The following is a 27,996-nucleotide window of genomic DNA, read 5'->3' as shown; positions in this document are numbered from 1 at the left end:
GGGAGTTCATCTCGTATTTGCGTTACTTATATATATATATATATATATATACAATATAGCGGAGTTTGAGGCGGCACGCGAAAATTGATTCAACGATTAGGCGCCTGCTAGGTAATTGTCTAATTACCAATTATACGGCCTTCAACCGTTGCGTTAAGGACCGCTGATTTCTCGTCGCGGGTTTTCTTGTTTATCTTAGCTTGAAATTGTAAGGCAAGAGCTTATCTCCAACCGTGTGCAACGGCTTAAATGTCGAGCTTGCGATATTCTACTGACGCGCGTTGCTTGTTTCGGCAAATAAATCTTACCTCGGTGGAGCGCTCCCCTTACCTAATGACTAGTATTTTTATTGGTGCGCTCAACGCATACCGCATTTCATACGCGATACTGCGCCGAACAATCGAGGGATCGCTCGAATTTTTCCATAAAACGGAGCACCGAAAGATATCAGATTATGATGCTTTCGCTTCAACTCTGTTATCTTGATTTTTTTTTTTTTTTTTGCGTAAATTTCCACGAAGGTATAGGTAACGCGTATCGGCTCTGACTAATACTAAATGCCAGCAACGAGAGAGCGTAGGTATTTTTACACGCTGTACTATTTAGCACAGCTGATTCGATCCGGTGTCTCGTGGGCGTTTTTGACCTTGAATTATCCACCGATCGATCCGGCGCGGATTTCCCTCGACGAGAGTGAAAGAGATAAGGCATCGAATCGAACGTCGAACATCGATGCTCTTAAACTCCACGTCAAGAGACTATACGCGCGAAAGAAACAGATTTTTCGATTTCGGTTTGTATCGAAGTGACATTCGGTGCGAGGTATATACGATCTATGGATATCGCGTCGCGTTTATAAAAAGGCGTCTAGAGTATTTGTACAGCTCAAAGTTTCGTCGAAAGGTCTCATTCATCCGTGAAAATGTAAAGACTTATCCAACCGGTGCTTTGTGATATACGAATGTGACACTTGAATACATATCGAAATCTCCGCGGGTCCGCAGGGTAGCGCGCGCGGCTGTTCTTTTTCTGACAAACACGTAATTTTTCCATCTTCTTCGTTTTCTCGCCTCTTTTCTCTCGCCTGTTTTTTTTTTTTTTTTTTTTTTTTTCTGTTCCTTTTTCCACGAGATGTATGTAGTGAATTACAAATAAAATCAAAGAATAACAGATGGAAGCCTCGGCGTTGATTTTTATTATAAGCTAGTCGTGTTGCGAAAGTGATTGACGAAGTTCTTCTTTCGAATTTTATTAACAATAAGAGAATCACAAAAAAAAAGGAATCCGAAGCACGAATATACTCCACCGCGAACACAAAGACCGTTGTACCGCAAATCGAAGATGGTAGACACGAGACGATTCGAGTATCGTATGATTTCTTAACTCGGAGCTTCCGAGAACACATACCTATGCTAAAAAAGCGATATGCTATATGTAGAAGTAAAAATAATGCTTCGCGTACCGAGGCGTCATAAGTCATCGGCGATCGAGAATCGGACTATATGCAAGTGTCACAACGTCGCTGGGTGGGTATAAGTATAAATAGATGGAAAATTTAGAGCATTGTCAGAGCGTTCGGTGAGAAGTTTTTCTTGTACCGAGGCCCAATAATCGTGCAAAGCGGGATCCGATATGACCTATGTGACAAATTGTCATCCGAGAATCGATTTCTGCATGCTAAAAAAACGATTGTGATCCGAGGAGCGATTTGTGCATGCTAAAAAAACGATTGTGATCCGAGGAGCGATTTGTGCATGCTAAAAAAACGATTGTGATCTGAGAATCGATTTGTGCATGCTAAAAAAACAATTGTGATCCGAGAATCGATTTGTGCATGCTAAAAAAACAATTGTGATCCGAGAATCGATTTCTGCATGCTAAAAAAAAAACGATTGTGATCCGAGAATCGATTTCTGCATGCTGAAAAGACGATTGTGATCCGAGAATCGATTTCTGCATGCTGAAAAAACGATTGTGATCCGAGAATCGATTTGTGCATGCTGAAAAGACGATTGTGAGCCGAGAATCGATTTCTGCATGCTGAAGAGACGATTGTGATCCGAGAATCGATTTCTGCATGCTGAAAAAACAATCGTTTCCTTCAGCACGCAAACGAATAACGGCACAGCGATGCACCGAGAATTTTTTGAGCATCCCGTGCGCCGGATCTATGGAAGTCCCGACGTGCAGACGTCACTGAGAACCTGAAAGTTCCACTCCGACATGTACGCGAAGTAAACTCTCGACCCTTTCCGGTAAGAGCAGAAGCAGGTATACGCCTCGTAAGTCCCGGTGCATTAAACGTAAAATATCCGAAGTGGCCGATCCAGTAGTTCCAGTGGTTGCGGCGGTTCTTACGTCTGGACTGGACGAAAGCCACAAATCGTCGAACGAGCCAAGCGCAGTTCGCTAGAGATGCGAGATTTTCCTCGCGAGTACCAACAGTCGCAGGGCGCACCGCCTAACAAACTGCTACTAGGTTCTAGTTGCCATCTATTAATAGTCGGCACGAGACGGAATACGGAGATCTCATACTCGTGAAAGATCCACCGTTCACTGACGGCTTGTGCCCATGGATCAAACGCGTGTGTATAGCGTATCGCAGCGACGCCCTCGAGAAATTCTATAGCTTTGAACGAATTTAGCTTATAGTCACAAATAATTCAAACACTATAAAATTATTTTAATGGGCAATCATCTACGAAGCTTTTTTTTTTACGATTCAATACATCACGCTTGTTAACCGAAATGAAAAGGAATAGAAACGAGAAGCGCAAAGACGTGAAAAATTGAAAAATGCGTATACGACATAATGGGGTCGAAAATTAAAAAAAAAAACTTTGCACGAGTTGGCTGCAATGATTGTTCAACAACTCGCAAAAATGTTCTGATGTAGACATCAAGCTTTTCAGAATCTGTTCGATGGAAATTTTCTCTTCGCCAGTATTTCCGAAGGTCTCGATGTGTCGTTGTTAATCGAACGACGCACGTATCGAAAAAAGAAATAATAAGACAAAGAAAAGAGAAAAAATAAAAAAAGAAACGTTGCGACAAATCATCCCCTCCCCATACCGACTTTCTTAATGACATTTGTCGCGTACACACGTGTTTTCGATTGAGTTTACGAACTGTTGGGAAAATCGTTACAACCTATACAACACACAACCATCGGCTCTCCTTCTTTTCATACAACGCAACATAACACCGCGGTATCGTCGAAGACAATAAATTAAATCCAAGCGCCTCGCTTATTGGCGAGCATCCCAATTTCGATCTCAAATAATTATAATATCGTTGCATTTTCGACAATGATCACTTCGAGAAGATCATCCGCTTGAGCACGAGGGCCGCTCGCACAGGTGAAACGTATCTTCCCGTATAATTGACTGAAAACGCCTGCTGCGTCGTTGCGGTTACGGGTACATAAATTTTCTGCCGATAATTTTGCCACCTCACAGATCGGACTGGTGAGGAGATGGAATCGCGTGTTCGTGTAACAACGACTTCGTATCTAACTTTGTCTATTTATAATTTTCCCGTGTTCACTTCGACTTTGGCGAAAATGTACGAAATACCGCCGCGTTATATTGTGCGTCGCATACTCGCGCGCGTAATATAACTATTACATATACCCGCGTGAAAAGTGCGTATGTATACACGTATACGTTACATACGTATAACCGAGCGACGGACAGTGACGGGGACATATAACATAAGCGTTTTACGAGTCCAGATATAGGTGAACAACATAAATATTAGTAGGTGTACGGTGTATATACGAGTTTGGATGGCGAAGTTTCCCTCGTGCATTATATCGTCGGGCTGTCTCCTTTAGTACTGACCAAGAAACGAACGCGACGTTTCGGGTAGAGCTAGGAACGCGTAATACGGGCGTCGGTGTCATACGTATAGTAGGTGGCTAGGTGTGTGAAGCATGAACGAAAACTGCGTTCGCAACGATCGTTGATACCGTTACATCTAATAATCGCACAGCTGCATACATAGGAACGCGCGTATATTATAACACGATTCCCCGAACACAATGATCATCTCATTTATATTGGCGAGCAATTATTCACCCGCCGCCGCGGGGATTACAAGAATATTACACATCGGCTACGTTATATAACAATTGTGTTTGGAGCTCTTCCAAATTCTGCAATATCATACCGTAGAGCGCCGCGCGCTCCCGCGTACGTGCGAGACTCTAATATATCATAGAGCGTAACGCGCGAGGTTCTTCAAACCCTTGGAAACGGAACGGCGGGGGATGAAAACTCGATATCTGCTTCGTTTTTCACCCACGTTAATCGATCGCGATTTCGGAAAAATTGAATTCGATGCACATGAAGCTGACAATGAATGCAAGCGATGTGGTCGTTCGATCGAAATTATTTTTGGAACAGGCGATTTGAAACTCGTCGATTTTCATCTTTTCGATCCTCGGATGGACGATTGTTAATTTTCTCATTTTTTTCGTTATGCCGACTACTTAAAAGAAGACGAAAAAAAAAAAAAAAAACAGAAAAATTCGCGACGGTCTCGTTGCGCTCGTCAAGTTTTTCTGCATCGTTTCGCGAACAAGGGGAGAACGTCGAGTGTGATACGCGACGCGACGTATTCGATCTTGCGCGAAATTTCATTGAAAACTACTTCGAACGGTTTTGCTGCGAGGTCCATTGATAAAACGGGGAGAGAAGGTTCGCTACCTAGTGCGGGAGTGAGGCCGAGTGGAGATCGGCGCTTTTGAAACGGGCGTGGCAAACGAGAAACCGTCACCGGTCTTCTTACGTCATCGTATTTATGAACCACGTGCTAACTCCGAAGCGCGCGGTTAGCGCGGCGGCGGCTAATCGTTCGCACGTATTCAAATTCATAAAAATTATCATTCGCCGTTGTCTGGATAAACTGGATTATCGCGACCCGGTTGGTCATGAAATTCACCGAGTTACGTGGAAACAATCGCTCTTTTTTTCAGTGTTCAACGATCATCACCGTTGAGTTTGACGAGTGCCGATATATTCGGCGGACGGATGTTATTACCGAATTATTAAAGCCATCGCTCTCGCTGTCGCTTCAAGTTTCCAGAACCCGACCGCCGGCAGCTGTCATCGAATGTTCCGCGTGTGTCACACCCGCCATAGATCAAATCTTAAAACGGTATAAACCGCGGGACGCGCTGTTGTAGGTCAGCCGCGATGCCCATACCTACTCGTCGAAAGATCGTTCTCGCCTGCTGCTGAGAGAGTCAATTTTTTTGAATTCGCCTCGAAACTTTCGCACGATGAAGAACAATGAGAAAATCATGAAAAAAATACGCATTTTTTAAGTATGAAGCGGGTACAACGATTTCACGACGGATGCAAGTGGAGCAGATCTCCCGCCGATGAAATTGCCTTCAAAAACGTACCGTGTACGTACACCGAAATCTGCGGTACAGTTCGGTTGAAAAAGTCAAGGTGAAATTTCGACGAGCGCGGGTCGCGTCCGTTAATACGTCGACGACGCGCACTCCGTCGTACCATCAACGGTTACCGCGCACATGTCGCCTGGTGCGATAAAAATTTGTCATCCTTCCGCAGAACCGCGGCGCGAGTCCCGGTTGAAATTCTTCCTTTCTTTTTTTCTTTTCTTTTTCTTTTCTTTTTCTTTCCCCCCCCCCCTCCCCCCTCCCCCCCCCCAACACGTGACGGAAAGAATGAGCGAAGAGGAGCCACGGAGCATGCGAGATAGATAGCCGTCCCGTTTTCACGGTTGAACACTCGGAGGGCAATGACCACACGGCAAGGGGACTGGGTCAAATGCAAACAAGAAAGGGAGACCCGCTCGGCGTCCGGAGTCCCCGTCGTACTCTCCTCGTCCGAACGTTATTTGGCCGCATACCCCCACGAGTTACCGATACCGATCGTCGTCGACGACCTCAGGAACAACCCTGTGGTACATACATACGAGTTCGAAGCACGGTGGGCCCAGGTGTGAAGTGGCGCGACGTCTGTAGCCAATGACGACCGAACGACCGACAAGAACTCGCGGCCAATAAGTGAGCCGCAAGCTCCGAGCAACAAAAGTATCACGAGTAGTCGTATACATGGGGTACGCACCCCTCGAATGTTTTCTATTTGTTTTTTATTTTTTTTTATTTTTTCGTAGTTCTTTCTTGACGCACATATTCGCGTATCGCGGGGGCGAAGTCCTTGACCACGCGAGAGTAAGCCGTCGTCGTACTCTGCTGACCATTCGGAACGCACTATACGTCTGAACTACGAGCCTCCAACGAAAGTATAATCCACGAAACTCCACTCTGCGGACGTTGTTAACTCAATTGCATCAACTGACACGTAACGTTACTTCACCCTGAAACTTTTCACTTCGACTTATCAACGGCCCACGCCCGATCGATATTTTGATCCACCGCCGCGTGCTTCGCGCCGACATATCGTCCTGGTCCAGAATTTTCGAGCGGATTTTTCGACCGACAACATATTTTCGCGAATACTACATACTTTTTGTTTTTCTTTATTCAATTCATCTCTCGGTTTCTCGCGGCTGAATTTCTCTCTACGCTCGGGTCGAAAGAAAAAATATTAGTCAAGTTATATGGGAGCGGTGGTCCGTTATGTGTAGCATTATACGGATGCGTATACCTCGTACTTTGCATAGCCCCGGATCTTTCGGCGAGGCGTTTATCGTCGGTCGTCGGGACGCCGGCACGCGACCCACGTAATTGACTAACTTTACGGAAAGGCCGAGCGAACGTTATACCCAACGTAATTCGTGACTGCGTTTCACACTACGTCAGAGTGTAAAGAGCTTCGTCGACCGTCCCCGTTCTCTAACGAGGGTGGACGCATTTATGAATATCGCAAACTTTATCGCCCCTCGCGGCATGCGAGCACGATATTATTTTTTAAACTAACACCGCGACCTTTTTTTTTTTTTGAGTTTTTTCTTTTTTTTTTTTATTTTCTTCACTCCGTTTTCCGTCTTTCCCTCTTCCCCTTCGCGTTCGTTTTTCTTCCTATTTCCAGAGACACGTACGTACCAAAAATAACGAGACGAGTAAAAACGACCGAAGTATTTGCCGCGACTAATTCTCACTCTCCTCGTTATCGCGAGTATCTGTACCGATGCAACCAAAGTAGCAGATGTGTTTAATAAAATTGAGTTGAACCAGACGACCCGGCGCCATATTTTTACCATACCTACGATACAACGGCGTCGTTCATAGTTGACAATTGAATTTATACGCTTGCCGCAAGGAGCCTCGAAGGACCCTATCGTACGAATAACTACGAGGGCAACTCCACTACTCCGTTTGAATTGCAAAGTTCTTCTTACCGAGGACTTTCACTGACGAAAAATAGCGCTCGACGCGCACCGTAGTCTCCGAGTCGTAGGCATAAAATATTCTTTCCGCGCGGTAATTCTTTCGGCAATTTTGAATTCCGCGCGGTGCGTGTATACGTATACAACAGGCGACATACATTAGGTCGATATACGAAGCTTCTGTATACTTTTCGGTAAACTTCGTATTTTTTATCTCCTCCCATAAACAATTTTCCCGCGCGAGTTTCACTTCGTTATTATATAGATAAAAAGCCCGCGGCCCGTTCGCATATCCCGTGTCCGAAACTCTCGACCGTACCGACAAATTTCGGCTGCGAGCGCTATTAGCCGGTGGCCTGGTCGGTTATAGCCAAGGTTTCTAGACGCCTACGTTGTTTTTCCATAGACCCATTCATACATTCCCCGATGTATGATATACGTACCTCAGAGATATCGCGCGCACGTGTTCGCCTACCTACTCCGAGAACCGACCACCAAAACTATGCTATGTGTACGAACGCGTTGAGGTAAAAGCAAAAAGCAAAAAAAAAAAAAAGAAAAAGAAAAAAGAAGCAAAACGCACACATGCGTACATAAATCACGATAACTTTCACCTCCTTACGCACTCGACGGTTGCGAACCTCCGCGCTCGCGCGCTAATAAAAGCATGAAACAACTTAGTCCGGTGCAGAAATATTATTCCACGCGGCAAGCCGAAAAATGCGGGAAAATTTATTTCTTCCCCTTACGTTGTAACTTCAATTGTTGTTAACGTCCAGCCGGGGGGGGAACAAGGTGAAAAAGTGTAACGTGTGTAACTTTGGCCGTAACTTTCGCGGGGGGGGGGGGGGGGGGGAACAAAGTGGTGGTGGTGGTTTTGCATGAACGAAACTCGTATGTATATTCATGGGAAACCCCCGTGTACCACACCGTATCCTCGGGGTGCCGCGAGCGTACGTTGCAGTTTAGTGGCCGCATGAGGCGTACGACGGTCTCGTTCTCATGCGAATTTAATAAATAAATTTTCAAGTTTCCTTGCGGGATACGCTCGTAAAGCGGGTAGTTTGTTTTGACGATAAACTTGCGCGCGAGGTGAAATTCACGAGCTGATATAAGTGAGTATGCACCGGATGGAAGACGCCGCCACCGCCGCGTATACGCACAGCTAGTCGCGCGCGGCGGATCCAGTAGCGCGGAATTTCGCGCGACGGTATTAGATGTTAACGGCTACTTTCATACATTCCTCAGATAGTATTCGCGCGAGTCGGTAAGTCTCGGTATCTCTGGGGATAAATATAAACGCATGACCATTTTTAGAGAAGAGGTTTTTCTCGAGTCGGATCGGGAAAACGCGTGCGAGCTCGGTGCTAATAGGATAAAATTTAGAGAACGCGCGCGATTCGGTCCGAGCCAGCGGCACCTGCAGCCGGTTCGTTTCACGTGCGCCCGTCTCGATTGAGAAAAAATAAAATAAATCAAAAGTCGAGCGGAGTTTCTCGGGTGAAAAAAAAAAAAAAAATGAAAAAAAAAACGAAGACCATTCGACTGGGGGAAACATTTCTCGAGTTTTAAATATATTCAGGTCGGGTGTAAGTCGGATGAGTCAAGTGGCGGGTATAATAAAAGAAGAATGGAAAAATTTCGAAGAAACTTTTCGGATATTTTTTTTTTTTTTTTTTTCCCCGACGCTCCGAGTCAAAGCTCCCGCTGATACGCTGCAGTGGCGAATTATCTTCGTTTGAAACTTTTCAACTATCGCCTCGCGGATTCCACAAATATTTTACCGCTTCTTCGCGCTGCTCCATCTTCGGAGATTTTATAATCTGATTTACACTGCGCGATGACTGCGCGCTTATATTCTGCGTTTATTTATTTTTTCTAGTCACGTTGAGGTAGGTTATCGGGGGGGGGATAACGATCGTTTAACAAAAAAACCGTCCGCGTTGGCTTTGATCGACTCTGACGGGATTAACGAAGAGCAGCGGATTCGTATTTTTCTATATAACGATATTACACGAGATCCCGAATGGCTCGAGCTCAATGCATCATCTCGTACAAGCCGTGGCTTATTCGGTCAAGCGATCTCGTTTGTACTACGATTTGTTTTTTTGTTTTTTTTTTTTTTGTTTTTTTTTTCAAGAAGAAAAGTAAATAAGTCATGCTGAAACATTTCAAAGACGCGAGAGATGATACGAGATGCAGTATAAGAGCTGTCGGAAAATAAAGATCTCGCTTGTTATTCGATCCGCACGAATTATTTATCTAATTTAACGAATCATCGAGTTTCATCGCTAATGAGAAGAAAGTGGCTGAGAATAAAAAGAGAAAATAAAGAAAAGACAAAAATTGTAGCGAGGAACGAGAACCTGGTTTTTGAAGAGCTTTCGTAGCATAAGCTACGATCGTATAGCGTGCGTGGTCGTAACGGTGATACAAACGTATATATACACGAAACTTACGCTTTATAATAAAGAATGAATAAACATTGCGTGAGATTGGAACGTCGATTTGCCCTATGGGAGTATATTTTTCTTACCGGACTGGAGAAATTTAGATTAATACAGCTATTGCGTATATTTCAAAAGAATATATTGCGCGGTGGGACGAATGAGATTATCAACCGGCCTCTGCTGTACATGGCAAAATGCAAATTATGTATTCAGCGTATGTACATGTACACGAAAAGAAAAAAAAATAAATAAATAAATTACACGTGTGTGCCACTTTTCAGTTTTATTTACACACATTTTTTTTATTCTATTCTGTTTTTTTTTTTGTTACCTATATTATGTATTATAATTTATCACGCAATTGTGCAAAAGATAAAAATGTGAAGGGGCGAGTAGGCAGTGAATTAAAGTTTTTCGCGCCCACTGCTGTACGCGATCGGAAACAACGTTGTTTAAAAATAAAAACATACAAACGAATAAAACGCATCGCGAAAACTTCAGCGAAATCTAAAAATATCGTCGGCTTTTGCACCTGCAAAAAGAAAGAAACAAAAAAAAAAAAAAAGAAATTTTCAGCCCGCGAATAATTGAAGCGTTATAAATAACTTTGGGGCTAAATAAATTCTAACGAAGGTGTAACTATGGCTAGTCCACCGTCATGGGAACCTACGACGTCTCAGATGGTGACACCTCGTCCAATTTGCTGGTATAACATAGAAAATAAGAAAAAGCGTCGACTTCTTGCTAGGCAAAGTGCCACGAGAGTCTATGTGATATAAGGTAGACTCCGCTTTCCAGTCAAAGACTATTTTCGTGTACCTATATAGTGGGAATCGTGAACAGGTGCTTCGTACATACGTACTTATGTATTTACAGGCCATGACCTAACTGTCAAAAAACTTGCGTTACCCGAGCGACCGCGTCGTCGCGGTAATACGACGTGAAAAGTGATGGCCGATTAAAAACCTCAATTATCAATCGTAATTAGAAACATGCGCTAAATTCTCCCCACTTTCGCGATTATCTCATTTCGTTTTTTTTTTTATTACCTTCTCGTCCACGAACGTGAATAAAATATAATTAACGATGAAACTAATCGACGGTTATACGGTGCTCGGACTGGTAACAAATTTGTTCACTACTCACAGTTCTTCAGGGTATACCTGGATCGGTTTTAGTCTAATACCCCGCAGAATTCGATCACTTTAAAGACTCACCTGTAAGAAAAAAAGAGAACAATCGATCAAGCAACGAATTGGACGAGTATGAAATGTACAATATCGTATAATTGTGCAAGTGTCGAGAGTTCGGTTGTTAAAAGATATGTCTCCAGATTTTGGGTTTTTGTTTTTTTTTTTGTTTTTTTTTTCTTTCATGAAATCGTACGACGTCTACGATAGCTGGAGGCCCGTTCGCCGTCGAGACAAACGCACCGTGAAGTTTCTTCCCAGTTGGTATTGAAAATTATGAAAATTATACGCAGAGGTATAGAGGAATATTATTAACCGCTAGCGAGAGAGGCTCGCGCATAATCAAATCCATTATTGCAAAATACTTTATTACGAGTTACGACACGCTCTGCGGATGCAGCCTCATTTTACCCACGTTATATTACGAGCGTTCGTGTGTACCGGTGCGTTCCCGTACCGCCTGTTTACACACAGAGTATAGTAAAATACACCCCACCCACGATTAACCCTTAAGTCCTAGTTTCCCGTACGCCCATTACGTCATCATAGTACAAAACGTATCCCTCCGTAACGGTGATTCCCCGCAGGTCGCCGCTGCCGCCGCTGCACACGTTTCCCATTAAACACCATATAAGCACGTTCCGCAGGTTACATTCCAACGACGGCGGTATAGGTATGTATATAGGGGCAAACTTGGTCGAGTTTATACAGTCGACGTTTCCTCGGTTTTACCAAGCGACGGGTCCACCGCTGCACAATCGTTTGCAATGCGGAAGCCGATAAATGGCAGATGATTTTAAAACGCATCGATTGTATTTTACTTACACGCAGTGAAAACGTCGCGATTACGGACGTGCGTAGCCGTGGCTACGCTTTTGAAAAAAAAAAGTCTCGCGAGTGCCGCGGTATCGTAGAAACATTGTGTAGTTTATAGCCCATCCAACTAGTAACTATAAGCTCGCGAGGAGGTAGGTAGATTACCTGGTACCTTACGGGGGTCCGCGATTCCGCGGCGCTGTGTACATACGATATACACGTACGTATATGTATATAAGCCGCGTCACGTAAGTCCTCTCTGAAAACTAAACGCGTTGCGTCATATCGTGAAAACGTATATAGTGTACGTATAAAATTGCAGTTGACACAACTGCTTCTATTTATTTTACGATGTACACGCCGTGCAGCATTCTCAACGATAATTACTACGAATAGCCTGCATGGTAATGACGAAACGATTTTTTTCTCCCCGTTTCTTTTCTTTTTTTTTTCGTCAAAAATTTTTCGATCGCCGATCCGAAGGTCGTAGTCGTCGTCGTCGCCGCTCCGATGCTGCAGGTGGTTTCGTAAAGGCGAAATTAATTCCGTTGATGCGACTGTACAGCCGCCGCTGTTCACTTGCCGCGCGATTGCAAACGACGTAACGTCAAAACGATTTGATTTGATTCGAGTCGATTTGAAGTTATCGTCGAACGGGAGGGATCTCTCATTCGGCAGATGTTCGGCTCGCGCGTCAAATGAATAAGAATCTCCTCCCATTTTCGATGGTCCGAGTGACTCACCCCGTATATCTTTCTTGGGTACGTACGTTACGCTAATGATGTCACGCATCTCGATGTAAGTCGTATAATATTAGAAAATGAGCAAGTTCAACGCATAAACGAACGACCGAGTGGGGTACGCAAACGTGTCGCACGATGCGTTCTCGATTGCAGCGGTAGCATCACCGGCGGTTCGCCTCTAATTCATTCCGGATATTACAGCTTACGGAACAGCACGCGTCAGTTACAAAGGCCAAGGACGACCGCGTTCCGTATAATAATACTTTGCTTATATTATACGTATTTTTCGTTAATTCCACACTCGCGCTCGTCCATTACACACGCACGCACGCACACCGACGCGTCGCGTACGTGTAACGAAATCAATTTGTATTTGTTACAACGTCTCCAAGAAATGCTGTACGATAAACTATTTCCATGCATATGTATCGACTCTATAATTTTTCCATTCCGATGCAACTATAATACCGTCCATAAACTTGTCCCACGAGATAAGAAGTATTTAAGTACTCCCTAGTTTTTTTGTTGTTTCTCGTTTTACATATTCAAGTGGACGTAGTACATGACACATTTACGTCAGTCTAGTAATTAGGTGATACGTACGACTTCTTTTTCGTTTTGTCTCTCGGTTGGTTGGTTTTTTTTCTTTTATTTTCTAATTAGCTCGCGAATTCCTTATTAACGTCAGCCGTTTCACCTTTTCTTTTGTTCGTTTCATTTTTCTGCCATTCTCACGGCGAACCAGAGTCGCCGTTTACACCCGTTCAGGTGCGTTGTCGGTCGTGAATCGCTTCGCGGCCGAGTTCGCTCGGACAACTTTTGTTAGCAGGGCACAGGTGAGCGGAAAAAGTTGTCCAAACGCGCGGTTGGCCGCGAAGCGGTTCAGAATCGGACGAACCAGGTGTACGCGTGGTGCACCGTTATTACGTGGACTTGGACTTCGGCACATGCAAAGTCTTCGTCGTCGGCGTCGTCGTGGCTCCACACGTCCTACACATTCGCAGTTAACGGCGGCATGTAAACGTCCTTGAGAAATTGCACCATCGCAATGCACAATGCTTCACCTCAGCCAGAAGAGTATGTAGGTAAATACCGTAGGTATACATACATATACGTAACGTGGATCTGACGGAGGTGTACACGTTGCACGTGGGTATATTTATATCTGTTCCTCGGCGAGCTTATAGATCGGATCTCGTTACCTACACGAATGTAATACAGGCGGTATAATGCGGAGACCATGTAACACATAATGCGATAGTTCGAGCATACAGGGTCTAATCTTTCGAATATTACACCGGGGATAGGTATGTATACGTGCTGCGTTCCTCGTGTTCGACGGAGCCTCCTGTACACGTGGCCCACGCGATCGCAATTGTTCGCCTTCGGTGCACCGCGAAGTGTCGCGATAAAACGAGAACGGATGAAAGACCAGGGGGGGGGGGGGGGGGGGGGGCTGGCTGGCTGCTTTTCGTCGGGAGATAATTGACGCGCGGGGTCGGTAAACACGACTGCACGGGAGAAGGAGGAAGAGGAAGTTGAGAATTTCGATAATACCGAAATAAAAAATGACGCGTGATTTCGAGATGTACGTCCGATTAATGGGACTGATAAGTCACAGGCTCGCGTTATTTACAGCGCGATATATACATGTGTGTATATATACATGGAATATGTATCAGCTGCGTTTGTTTGTCTTGGAAATGAAATGGGAAAGATACGATCATTGGCTCGTCTCGCCTCGTCATCGAGCGCGCATCAAATTTAGAATATTAGATGCGCTAATAATAATAACGGGACTGTGAATTCACGCAGCCATCATCTTCGTGTTATGCGCAGAGTTTGCGCCGAAGTTGCATTTCTTCCGACGACGAAACGCGCGTATCGAAGCGCTTCTCCAACGGATTCCAAAGGCATGACGCGCGTCGACCAATCGTCCCTATACGGGATCCGCCGTTGTTTCATATACATATACATCGTACACATTTTTCGCGGGTTATCTTCCGGACGGAGAGAACTGCATCGAGGTATGCGGCGCAGGAAGAAATATTCTCATGATTCAGAGGGAGAAAGAAATTTGTATATAGCAAAAGAAAGCAATCCCGCGAGGGAAATATGTGCTCGGTGAAAAAAAATTAGCGCGAAAGGGAAAACTATAACTAAACGAGTATATGGGCGCAACGGAATCCACACGTAATTGCGCCGGGATAATTAAAGAGAGACGTTTCTATTTTTACCGTCATTGAGTTTCTCGTTTTTATCGACACATTCTAAGCACTGGATAATCCAATCGGTGGTAGCCGTTTATGGCGGCGAATTCACGTTCTCCCAGGCAGACTTTGGACAGGAAGACTTCCGTATAATTCCACCTGCGTTATTACAGAGACGCGTATACCTATACGCGCGCGACACGTGATTAGAATTCTTTAAAAGCACGCGCGCGCGCGTATATGTACGTAACGTATCTACATCCGGTGCGTGAGTTTTACCCACCGGTTGCAAAGTTTGTTTCTTACCATAAGGAGCGCGAGTCAGCGGGTACGATCGCCGATGCGGTGGTCGATTAATTGCTAATCGTATGTACGAAGGAACAATGGGCAGTTTCACGTCGAAGCAAATACCAAGATTGAGTAGCAAAGGCGGCGGCTACCATGTAGAATATCAATTGGAATCGATACATACCGCGATACACATATGGTGTAACTCATATAAGTATTAATGGCGTGGCGTATCACCGATCGCACGCGTTGACTCCGCATACCTCGTCACCGTGGAACGGCAGACGCCATTTTTTTTATGATTCAACCTATAGCTGGTTTATCGCTAACGGCGAACGCGCGACGAAGAGGTAAAAATAACGAAACGGGTAAAACAAAAGTAAAAAAGAACAACGAGGAGGAGGAGGAAATGATCGTCGGTGCATCGGTTTTGGTTACTCTTTTTTTTAATTTCAATTCGAGTCCGTTCGACCGCCTCCGTGTCGCGGTCGCTGAGATATTCGGCGAAAAGTTAGTTTTTTGAAACCGAGAAAGAATCGCGATCGAGAGCGGCAAATTACCTCGTGGCTTTTCGAGCCCGCGAGCAGCAGCCTCGTCGTGTTATAGTCAAGAATTCCACGACGACGATTCCACGCGTCGCGCTAAGGTTTCATAGCTTCTCATTATTATTGCCTGACCAGCTTACAGATGTTGTTGCTCGTGGAATGCATTATTTTATTAACATCGTGCGCTACCGACTACCGTGAAAGTCCGATTTCTTATCAACGGTTTCTCTACGCGTGTACGTACAGAGGCTATTTTTCACAACGGAAAATGTGGAACATGTTCCATCGATCAACATCGAGTCCTTCAAACGTCCTCCGCGTCGCAGGTTTTCATTCCTTCTCTCAACAACAAGTAGATTAGCGGTAGACAAATTTTCGGCATGAATTTGTTTTTTTCCAACGATACGATAGATCGTATCATTGAGTCGGCTGTACTAATTGTAAGATATCAGATTATAATTATGTGCCGTCGAGAATCGGATGATAAAATTTTGATTGTTTCCCTCGAGGACGATTTAACGATCGATAAAACGATTCTCGATCAACGCGATTACAGAATCAACATTGCTCGCGATTCGTGCCTGATTAATTTCCGTAAGCCCTTCAAATTTGATCAGATTCTTTTCCTACTCCTTCTTTTTCTTTCCTTTCTCGCTTCGTAAACGAATTTATCTTCGGATCAACAATCGCGATATCGAAGTAAATCGAGGGGACGATTGGAATTCGGAACGAACGGAAGCTAGCGCCGATCGATGCATCGAGGTAAAGAGGACCTGGAGGTGACGATGATGATGATGATGAAAGAATGAGAAAACAGAAATCCGATGACGACGACATATTACCTGGTACCGAGTAGGGCATGGTCTGGGCTTGGGGGGCCCAATACGCAGGACTGATGGCGGGGTAATGCGTGTGCGAGCCGAAATGGGCACCGCTGTACTGTTTTCTGCTCTTCATCGCCATTGGGCCTTATGAAATTGTTATCATAGCCTGAATTTCGGAACTCCTTCGTAGCCCGGCACTTTTCACTTTTTCCGCAGCTTTGCGCGTTGTCGTGTGGGCGCGGCACTGATTTTTGTTTTTTTTTTTTTCTTTCTTTTTATCTACTCAAATTTTTGTCGCTTTTCAATTCTTCTCCCTCGCGGGTGTATAATTATGAGCTATGCCACTTAGCAGCGCGTCGTGCCAACCGAATTATTTATTGGCCCGGTAAATAAGTCCAGTCGCATACGACCTGACCACCTGTTCGTCCGTATTAGTAGCGTATACTTCGGTGTCGGTGGAAAAAATCTACCGTGAAAAGGCGGTCACACCTTTTACATAAATCTGGCCCACGTTGCGGTAACGCGTTGCCGCGTTGCACTCGAAACTCGAGCCGGTGAGAAGACGTCTCCGTCCGTATGCGTGAAATTCGAAATTTCAAATACCAGCGAAATTTTTCGAGGGATTCGATTCGCCCGCAAATATAGACGAATCGGAAGGCGTGAACTTCTTCTCCTCCAAGGACTGTGTTGTATATTCCGGTGTTTGCCGGTGTGGGCGTGTCTTCCTTGCTCCGGAATCCTATGGGTAGCGATCTTGCGACTCGAGATAATCGCAGCGAGGTCGAGCGGCGCGCGAATTTCGTATTGTTTTTCGAATAGGAAGGAGAGCCCCGAATAAACGAGGTGTACTCTCGGCAGTCAAATGTTTCCCGGGATCGATGAGTTTCACCGCTGGCGACTTACGACGGGCTGGTCCAGCGCGTGTCGATCGAGCGTGCGAACGACGACGATATCTCGTACGCGTAAGTACGATGTATTATGCAATCGCTGAAACGTGCGCGGGTTACGCAACAATAGCGAATAACAGAGCATAGGATTTTTATTCTATGCGAAACTATTGGTTTTTCCACAGACGGCGGAAGAGCGTAGGTACGGGGTCTAGAGCGCGCGTGTTCTCGGCAATTACACGGGATTGATATTAGCGCGGCGCGATCCGATCTAGCGATCGTTATTCTTACGGGGATCGCGATATCGATCACAATGTAGCCTTGCAATTTTTCGAGTTAATGACGGGTCAATATCACAATCGAATTTATCATCGAATCACATAATCATTTTATTGATTGTTACACACTTATTTCGACATACAACACGAGAGAGAGATCTCTTCTTCGCCAATGGTAAAAATGGAAAAGAAACACTGCGTCAAACTCCGTTCACTAATTGAACGGAACACAGCGAGCACTTCTCTCACTGTACAGCGATGCGCTGCTCACAATCAGTGGCAAAGTTCACTGAATGAAACTGCGGATCAATTGACGGTACGATGAATAGCACGACGCTCTCCTACGCAGTCTTCTCCTCAATTTTCCGAAGAAATTTAACGAGGAAATGTAAAAAATTGTAAAAAAATCTTCTCCACTAGTTTCGGCGGGTAAAAAACGCAAGTTCACCAATACCGCTTATCTCCGGATCGTCTGATTACCCGGTAATTTTCATTTATTTATTCAATCATCTATTTATCTGTTTATTTTTACTACTAGCGTATTACGCGGTTTAAAGAAGCGCCCCGGATAACGCGAGACGGTCTACAGGGAGTCGCTCAACAAGTGCGACTATCTACGCGTGCAGTAGAACACAGCCGCAGAGACAGACGATCAGAGCGCTTCGAACGGACGATGCTTTTACTAGCAACAGCTGATCCCAACAATGCACACGTGACGGGTATGAATCACCCGCGCTTATTCGCGATTACGTCTGCCGCATAATTTTCTAGGCAATCGCAAAAAAGACAGACCACTTAAAAAACCGGAGTCGCGATTCAATTCGCCGGAATGCTCCGAACTCTCGTATTTTGCGATTCTCTTTGCATTGGTTTTTTTTTTTTTTTTTTTTTTCATCGTCGAAGATCTCCAGTCAAATGGGCTATCGATTTCGATGAGTCGCGTATATCTATTTGTAGGATAGTTTTTCGGGATAACACGATGACTCTGGGAATCGGTATTCGGGTGGTATCGCAGAAAGATATCTATGTTTGAACGCCTGCGTCTACGATTTATGACGAGAGAGTGAAGGTCGGTTTGGTAGGGGGTTTTTTCTCTGGTCAAAGTTGACGTAGGACTTTATGGACGTATGTGTCGCAGATACGGCGACGGTGACGACGGTAGCTTCAAAATTCTGGGGTGGGGTTCGAAAATCGACGAAGACGAGGACGGACGGGATTCTAAACACATCGGATAACCAGTGTGACGAGGTTTACCTCGTTAAGCTTTTGAAGATGACTCCGATGCAGAAACGCATTATAATAATACAGAAGTAGAATCGAGAGAGACTTATACCGTTACACTCGTTTGTATGCGGCGACTCAAAGCCTGTTTACGGTCTACCTACGGCCGAAACGACTTTCAACGACTAGCGCTAACCCACTGCCCGCATTATTTATACCTGTTAGTGAATATTGCATTTAAAAGTAACTTCCATCGCGTTGCGTTAACACATCGACGTTCGTTCTTCGATTCGCGGTAGCTTCGCGGTGTGGTATCGTTTTTTTTTTTTTCTTTTTTACTATTCTCTATTCGTTTACGCCGGTAATCCGAGAGCCTTGTAGGACCGGAGCCGCGGTATTGCGAATAACGAAGTTTGACTAATTGTATTTTACAATTAGTTAAACTAATATTAAATATTCTTCCGTAAGAGCATACTCTTGCCATGAAAACTTATTAATTCCAGATACCGAGCTTCGGATGAAGCTAGCGAAAGAACGATTCCAGCTGACAAAGAGACCTCACATTATTATTCAATATTATATTCTCCATAGATACCGATTAGTTTCTTATTTGCAGGGCTATCGGCAGTTGTTACACTACCTGGAAAAAACGCCTCGCAATAACAATCTACTCGTTTACAATAGTCGACTAATAATGACTCATTGAAGTGTTCAATTTTGTCCCCTTCGTTGACCTTTTCGGCAACCTAATGACTTCGAATGACTTGGAATCATTAGCTCGTAAGCGGAGCGAGGTAGGTAAGTGTCGAGTAGAAGGTTCGCATGAATCATGGAAGCGGTTCGAAGTGAATTTTGTTTTTCGTCAAAAGTCTGAGAAAATAAATCGACGGTGTCGAGAGGTTAAATTTTTCAGTGACAATACGTTCCTGATAATAATTTATTCTGACTTTTAATCACGTTGCAACGCGTGGAAGTCGCAGCGCCGCGCCGCGGTACCGCTGACGAGGCGGAAACGATGCAGCCGTAAAACGAAATGATGAAACGTAATGGATTTAGACGCGCACACCGTGCAACGTAAAAAGTGAATACATAAGTACGCGTTCATGGGACGTTAAAGTTGAAACGGGGGGGGGAGAAGGGGGGGAAAAAAGACCTCTGGAATCAAAAGGCAAAGTGTTGCCAATAAAACTCGATTACACATGGCTATGGCGATTTCAAGTGACGCGCCGGCCTTGATTGGCATCGTTAATTATGCATAAAGTGAGCTGCTGCAGCGGATCTGCTCTCACTTTTTGGCGAAATGTTGGTTAAATGTTCTTCGTCGTATAGGGAGATGAAATCGAATCGCGCGATCACCCGCACGTGTCCGCGTGATACGCCGCACGTAAATGAATAAACGCGTCTATATTATTATACCCTACACGGATGTACGCGGATGTGCAGCTCGTTAAAATAAACCGTTACGATTACAACGCACAATCGGTGGCGTAGACATTTCTATTATGCTCAATTTCTTCTTCGTTTATTTCATTTACGTAATACGGTTTCTATTCCCGGTTTTCATGTAAAGCGGAAAGCTCGTTTCGTCCCTCATTTCTTGCACCCTAAATTCCGCGTCAACGATGATCAACGATCTCGACGAACGCGTGCATTTTCCAATTTTTCAACTTTTTCTTCGGCAGTTCCATCCCGCTCGTTGTCAACAGTCTTGCAATTTTTGTCTTTCCCGAACGACGATTACGAAACAAAATCGACGGTAAAAATGAGAACTGTTTCGAAAAAATTGTAGCTCATTTCATTCGCGATGAATAAAATTTAAACTCTAAATCGATAAATCGTTAAATCGCTTTTGTTGGTTATTGCTCGTTGCGGGTAGCGGTAATAAATTCTGAAAATTTTTTTCATTCCGATAAACTCGATCGTTCTTTACGGAAAAAACAATATACCCATAAAGGTGGGGAGATAGACGCCTTTGCGAGATGAACGCGCGGACTCGCTCCCATTACCGTAGTCTTCATAATCTTGGCAAAGCAAACAGGGTACGGGCAAAGTAAACAGATAAATATTGCGAGTAAGTACGGAATAAGCTTCGGAAAGGAGAGAACCTAGTTTTGAGTCTATAGACATGTCATGAGCCTCCCGGTGTACGCGTAGGTTCATCCATTTCCTGCTTTTATCTGAAAGCCGTGATAAATCGAGAAGGGTAGACTCTCCCCGTTTCCTTTTTCTCTTCCTTGTATTTCTTTTTTTATTTTCTTTTTTTTATCTACGATTCTCGGAGTCGTTCCGTGTGTTTACCTTAGCAACGTGTGCAGCTGAACGCATCCCACGGTCAGTTTTCGACGAATGTCTTCGCGGAGCGCGGAACACGAGGAGCGTGATTCTCATAGTTTTAGTGGAGCGATTCTAGGAGACGGTGACGACACGTTGTCTATTTTTCTGTTTGGTTCTCGACGTCCCTTCCTTTTCTCAATTTTCTATTCCCCTTCCTCCTCTTGCTATTTGGTTACTTTCGGGCCACCCGTATATAAACCGTCGAAGACGCGTTAGGTGGCTGACACGTCCGCGTCCGCGGGAGTTTCGTTATTTAAACTGTGACACGACTAATTGGTGAACGGCAGGGACCGACGGAAATAAAACTTTCCGACGCCAACGTTTCACCATGGTAATTAGACGGGAAAGCGTATGAAAATCAACCTGCCGGCCGAATTCGAGACCGTTCTCCGGATACACGTAACGACGGAAAAATTACGTCCACGAAAGTCAACGAGCCGTAGCAAGCGCGTCCGTACCAAGATTATTCGGTCGAAAAGATAACGCGTCGAAGTAAAAAAAGAGAGGACGATAAAAGTAGCGTAGGTATTCGTTTCGATCGAAAATCGATCGGGGCGAAGGTGTGGTAACGTAAGCGAACCACCGATCGGCTTCGACGCTACATTTGTCAGAGTTTGAGAAACAAAACGCGGGCGAGTCGCGGGGTTCGGTGAATATGGTTTTATCGACGAAACCGCCTCGAGTTTCCTCTTTTCTTCTTTAAAAATACACAGGAATCGCTACGGTTTTAAACCCGCGGAACTCTTTCTTTTCTCCCCTAAACCTGTACCCAGATCTAATTCTCTATCTCTACACGCGTTTGTCGTCCCTTTCCGGTTGTTTTTCCTTTTCTTTTCTTTTTTTTTTCTCTCGTTCTTTTGTTCTCTTTTTCTTGTTTTTGTTTTACTTGAGCCCCGTATCGATGAATACCGGCTCCTATTGATGAATAACGAATGGCGATTGAACTGTCAGAGGTCATCGCACCGCTGATGTTTTATGGATATTTCTGGGTCTCCGCGGAGACGATGCATTATTTATGCGCGCGGGGATATCATCTATCCTTAGCTCGCGCTCGCATTACGTGTATCTAAACAGGTTATATCGGAACGACGAATGGAATAAAAGGATTTTCATCAGCGTCTTGTGCAGCGTGCACTTGGAAAATAAAAGACGACCGAACGTTCATCTTTAAGCAAAACTTGTTGAATATCACCGACGATCGAACGAATGCGTTACGAAGCAAAACTTTTCACGGCAAAGTACGACAAAGCTGATGAAATGAATATTGTTTTTATCCATCTCCGCGCGTGAGCCAAACGTTGAGATGATATTCGATCGACGGTTCGAGATTCCGAACGAACGAATCCGAGCTTCGTGATTTTGTAATCCCGATCCGGCGGCGTACACGAGATTCCGTAAATTCGGATTGATTTTCCGAATCAGGGATGGCCAATTACCACCTGACCTTGGCTCTCGCGATGTTGGCTATAATGTTACACGGGTTACACGAGACGCTGCGCGGAGTACGCGTTTCGCATGTTATAGCCGCCGTCGGGTGACACAGGGACTGCCGTGATGGAACGTATTTTTATTTTTAGAATACTATCAACACGAGTCGTTCTATCAGCGCTTGGCGTACCGCCAATGATGCTTACAAGCAGGTAGAATTCACTGCCAGTTTTCACCGTTCTCTAACTGACGTTTTAGGGTTCACTGCACGGAGCAATTGTTTTTAATTTGTCTCAATTTGAAATGACCTTCAAGATCACGGCGGCGGACGCCCTCGTCGAATCGGACGTACGGCCCACGGTCGGTCGCTGACGAACGGGATCGTGACCGAATATCACCCGAGACACGGCGTACATCTGGATACGAGAAAGACGACTTCGACGGGCGTAATCGCAACGTTCAGGGCGAACTTCAACGTAGAAGAATTTGACGGGTATCGATAATTTTGTACGTAACAGGCGAACGGGTTAGCGGACGAACGCTAACTCGTTCAAGAAGAAGGCTGACCGCCGCCTCTTCAAAGAATCAAAGCAGTCGAGACATCGAGGTACGAAGTATCTCCCGTAGTTTCTCGAGCATATATAGCGTACCGGTGTGAACGACAAGAAAAAATCATACCGATCCTACTTGGAGATCATTTCGTTCAAACACGAACGTCGATCGCGTATAGGTTTTTTTCTAAAGACGGCGAGTTCACGAGTCGAAAACGTTATACGTATAACGAGGTTAAAACGAGTCGAAGAAACAGCTTAGATATTATTTAACGCGGGGTTGCCGCGGCGGGTTTCGAAATTAGCGCAAGTTATACTTGAAACATGAGAGTTTAGACAATCTGCAGGTGTTTGAAACACAACGGTGAAACACAACCAGAGTCCTTTATGCAGTGGAACGCGCGGTAAAGCTTATCCCCCGACTTCCGCCTGCACGCCGTACCGACCAACCACCCCTCGGGCCCCCGCGACTTGTCCTCAAACTAAACACGCGCTCTCCGCAACGTAAATGCAGCCATTTCCTTTTTCATATAATACACGTGCGCCGTAGTGGAGGTGCACGCCGGTCGACGCGTCGATCGGAACGCGAAGACGTATGCGGACGTCCAGCTCGCGTTACACCGCCGTTACATCGTCGTACGGTGGTGGTTTCACTGAAAGTTTGTCATACGTACTCGCGGGTCGTGACCTTTGACCTGACCTAAGATACGCCAGAGGTCACAGCCGGGTCTCTAGCATCACGTCGACCCCTATACGACGGAAATTTTTATTATGCATTCACCGCTTTTAACAAATTTTCGATCGTTATCGCGCTCGCGTTCAACGTCCGAGCCGAAATCGGTAATCGATGTCCGAACGGGCTTCAATGTTCCCCGAGAAAAGCTCGATTCTTCGCCCGTTTCTGTTTTTCTTCAGTTTCGTTCGTTTCCTCCTTTATTCGTCTTTCCCCGACGCCGCGGATCGACGGATATTCGCGCACGCCGGAGGGGCGATTCGTCCGCGTCAATTATTACAATCTACGGTTGAACTTCGTTCGAAATTAATCGAAATCCGGACGGCGGATTTTTGTCGACTCGAACTCCAGACGTGGATAGCGAGGTGCGAAAAATCCGGTTGAAAATATGGATATACCCCGCATACCAAAGTAATGAGAAACGACACTTACGTACGTTCGAAGTTGTAATAAGTCGGTAGTAATTATTAGAGGCGGCTGTTGTTTCGTACTCGTTGCGTTATATCAACTCGCAGCGAAAACAGCTGCTGATACGCCGCGCTCTCGGAACTTTGAACCGTGACAGCTCATTGTTCCCAAAAAACTTTGTAAGTACAATACGCCGTATTATTTATCGGGAGAACAATATACAACGTAGTTCGGTACGGAATTTTGAACCGTCGAAATATATTCTTCCCTATTTTACCGGATTCTTTTCATCAGTCGTATCCGTACGCATCGCTTAACCGAAATGTAGAGAGAAATATAGGTATACACACATTCTTCTGCTCGAGCCTTGTAGCGTCGGGTATACGTACGCACGCCCACGGGAACTCAGACGCAGGGGCAACACGCACGACCCGGACGCCGAAGAGAACGCGACATGATCCTCTTTCGTGTGAACCGAGCTACGCGGGCGCTCGCTATACGTGTAACGTAGGTAGTGTTGTCCCCCCGTATCTTCCTCTCCCTTGGCCGTAATCTCGGCCAAGGGACGCTACGCGAATGAAACATTAATATTTATCTTCCGTCGGAATTTTTCATACCATGGAAAGAAGCGAACCTACGCAAACATCCGTTCGACGTATCGCTCCGCGAGTCCTTTGATTTCGACGGTTATTCATAAACGGTACAGGTAATAAAATGGCCCCGATCTCGAGACACGCGCGTGGACACGGAGTGTCCGAATCCGCTCGAGTCGGAAGTTCGTCGAAGAAAAGTGAAAAATTACAGGCTGCGCATCCGAGAGGGCGAAAGGCTGGAGTTATTCCGTGAAATTTGAAATTTTTGTAAGGATATGCGCACGATCCGGCGAACATGATCTGCGTGCAAAAGAGGCTGCATCTCGACGAATCTTAGAGCGCCCAAAGCTCACGGTTAATCCGACTCGTTAGCTACTGTATAGTATACCTACTTATACTCGTCGTCGTCGTATAATCTACGACGAAGTCTGCTTCGAGTGCTTTGAAGCGATGAATAAAACTTATACGACCTGCAGAAGCATCTTCCACCGCGCACCAGGCGTCGGGTGATAATTATAGCGGTATCGTACAAGGATTGAACTTACGCCGGCGCATCAGAAGTGATGGATATTTAAAGCCGGCTTTTAACCAGACAGATTTGACAGAAGTTATGTAGAAACACCAGCCGGTGCAAGAATATCCAAACGTTTCGCATAATATTTGTTTTCCGATTGGATTTCCTCCGTTTTTCAACTCGTCTCTTTTTTTTTTTTTGCGCGCGCGACCCTGCATTCGGATTTTCGGCACCACCGCGCCAATCACTGAATAATCAGAATTGCGGAAGATTTTTAGTACGCCGACGAAGAGGACTGATATTTCGTCGAGTAACCTGACCTACGGTATTGCTTTTGAAAATTTTTTAATTTTAGATCGACTAACGGCGAGACACCGGATTCTCGATATCGAGATGACGTTGGCTGGAAGTCAAGAATCGCGGGGGGGGGGGGGGGGGATCTCACGGAGAATCGAAGAATTTTTGTTTCCTATTTCTGCCACGCAGAGCCAATTACTTCGGCCGGGTGTATCGGTTTTCTATTATTGGTAGGACAATCGATGGAGGAAAGATAGATCCGATCGTCGCGGCTCGCAGGTTAGCGGACGAACCGAGGATAAAAAGAAAAGCGCTAGATGAGAGGGAGGGGGGGAGTAGAGGGAGGGGGGGGGGGGTAGAGGAGAGGAAAAGGGCGAAAAGGGGATGTGGAGACGGGTCGGAAGAAGCTGAAAAAGAAAGAGAGGCGATGCTGCGGGCTGGATGGCGGCCAAATATTTAGACGATTACGTCGGGGTAGAACTCGCCCCCACCTCCTTACCCGGGATACACATTCCTCGCTTGACGCCTCGTACACTCGATGCTCCGTAGCCCGCAATACGTGCGGGTTACCCATCGCCCGATGCATCTGCCTCCGCCCGATCGGGCAATAAACCGATACCGCGTAAAAGGACTATATCTCTATTCCTATTTCTCTATCTCGCCAATACGTCGGATCTCCTCTGATTCCCCATTCGAAACACGACGAGAGTAAAACCGGCACGTGGAAAGATTACGGAGTACTTAAACTCCGAGTTATAAAGCCGTGATGGATGGCGCTCGGTTTATCGCCATCGTCGAGTAATTAGCTAATAGACGACCTACCGCCGGATACGAACCGAGTTCATTCGATCGTTCGATCTGCACAGATTTTAGCCCCGCGGCTGATCATTCTACACAAATTTTCAATGTTTAAACAAACGCGCGATCGAACGACGAAAACGAAGATTGCATAAAGACTCGTCGGCAAATGACCGTGAAAATTATACGATTTTCCTCCAATAACGCGAGACCGTGTACAGCGGTAGCTGAGGGCAATTTTTCCGAAGCATTGTATCACGACCGAAACTAGCTGGACGTCGGAATCATCGAAGAAAATTCAATAACCCACCCTATCGATGCGGCATAAATCAACACTGTCTGTTTCCCTTTTACGCCGCTCGACCCCGTTCGCGAGGTCCTCGTTGGCCTCGAACATCTACGGCGAACCAGCCCCGATCCTTTACGAAGGTGAAATATAGGCGGTTGTTTGCCGAAGGTCGATCCATATCGTCGGGGATACGGATAATGCGTGCGATGGGGATATATCGGTGAACTCCCGGTGTGTACGAGGAGGTTCGGTGACCGTTTACCTATATACAGGGATAACTGCAAATACCAATCCACGATGGAGAGGGATTTCGATGAAGTCTTGAACCGGTACGGTATCTCTACAGGAAATATCGCGTCAGACGAGCGACTTGACAGATGCCAATCAAGGGGACTTCGGCTCGGATATGAGCGGAACTGCATCACGATCGTTTTCCCCGCTAACGATCCGGTGCAACATCGGTTGCACTAATTGAAATTGTAAATAAACGAGCCCTATTTCTCGATGAACAAGAAAACAATTCTATTTCCTTATCGAATCTCGGAGAGATGATCGATATTTCGGACAATGGACATATCCGACGGCTTCGTAACGTCGTTCATATACAGGCTGAGTCAATCCAAATGTCAGAAATGGGAGGGACTTGTCAGGCACGAGGCCCCGCCCCTTCAGCCAATCAACAAATAGAAGAGTTCGGTATGTGATACAATTTCTTGGGATAGGTGACTAAATATCAACGACTACTCAATCAGGCTGTTGAGTATTCATTTATTTCGACGTTCGTAGAGGTGATTCAAATTGTTGAGCTTCTCTGTTACTACAAACATCAAGTTCTTACGAGCGTCAAAATTAAAAACGAATACCTATGAACAAACTGGTTGAGTAATCGTTGATATTACTCACCTATCCCAATAAATTGTATCACATACCGAACTCTTCTATTTGTCGATTGGCCGAAGGGGCGGGGCCTCGAGTCTGACAAGTCCCTCCCATTTCCGACGTTTTGAGTGACTCACCCTGTACAAGTGCCTGCAGAAAGTGATCGGCAGATGATGATGACGTGCGTTATAGAAATCGATCGAGGTGAACCGTGTCTAACCTAACCAGTAGGTGGTTATTAGGATCGTGGACTAAGGCGATGTTGTAAATCTTTTTCCCCTGTTTTCTTTCGCCTTCGCTCGATCGCTTCCATTAATGGCCTGTGCTTACGGTGTATCGTAAAAGCCTTCGATATTTCGTCGAGCATATAGAGCCGCGGGAAGCGTTGGTCGCG

At 45.4% G+C, this 27,996-nt stretch overlaps 1 protein-coding gene across 19 annotated transcripts in view; it reads right to left on the bottom strand.

Moving 5' to 3' along the window:
- The window catches only part of LOC105692034 (CUGBP Elav-like family member 2), a 274,308-nt gene that overhangs the window by 37,879 nt on the left and 208,433 nt on the right, over positions 1-27,996 (bottom strand). The window contains exon 1 of one of the 19 annotated variants that reach the window (XM_048650648.1): positions 16,411-17,050. The exons of the other annotated variants lie outside the window; for them this stretch is intronic. Within the exon in view, the coding sequence (XP_048506605.1) occupies positions 16,411-16,531 (121 nt within the window). The 5' untranslated portion in view covers positions 16,532-17,050. Of the gene's footprint in view, positions 1-16,410; positions 17,051-27,996 lie in introns of those variants that run through there. 19 annotated transcript variants of the gene reach the window in all.

This window comes from Athalia rosae, chromosome 2 (assembly GCF_917208135.1).
Source record: "Athalia rosae chromosome 2, iyAthRosa1.1, whole genome shotgun sequence".
Taxonomy (NCBI): domain Eukaryota; kingdom Metazoa; phylum Arthropoda; class Insecta; order Hymenoptera; family Athaliidae; genus Athalia; species Athalia rosae.
This window is presented reverse-complemented; position numbering and strand designations above follow the sequence as displayed.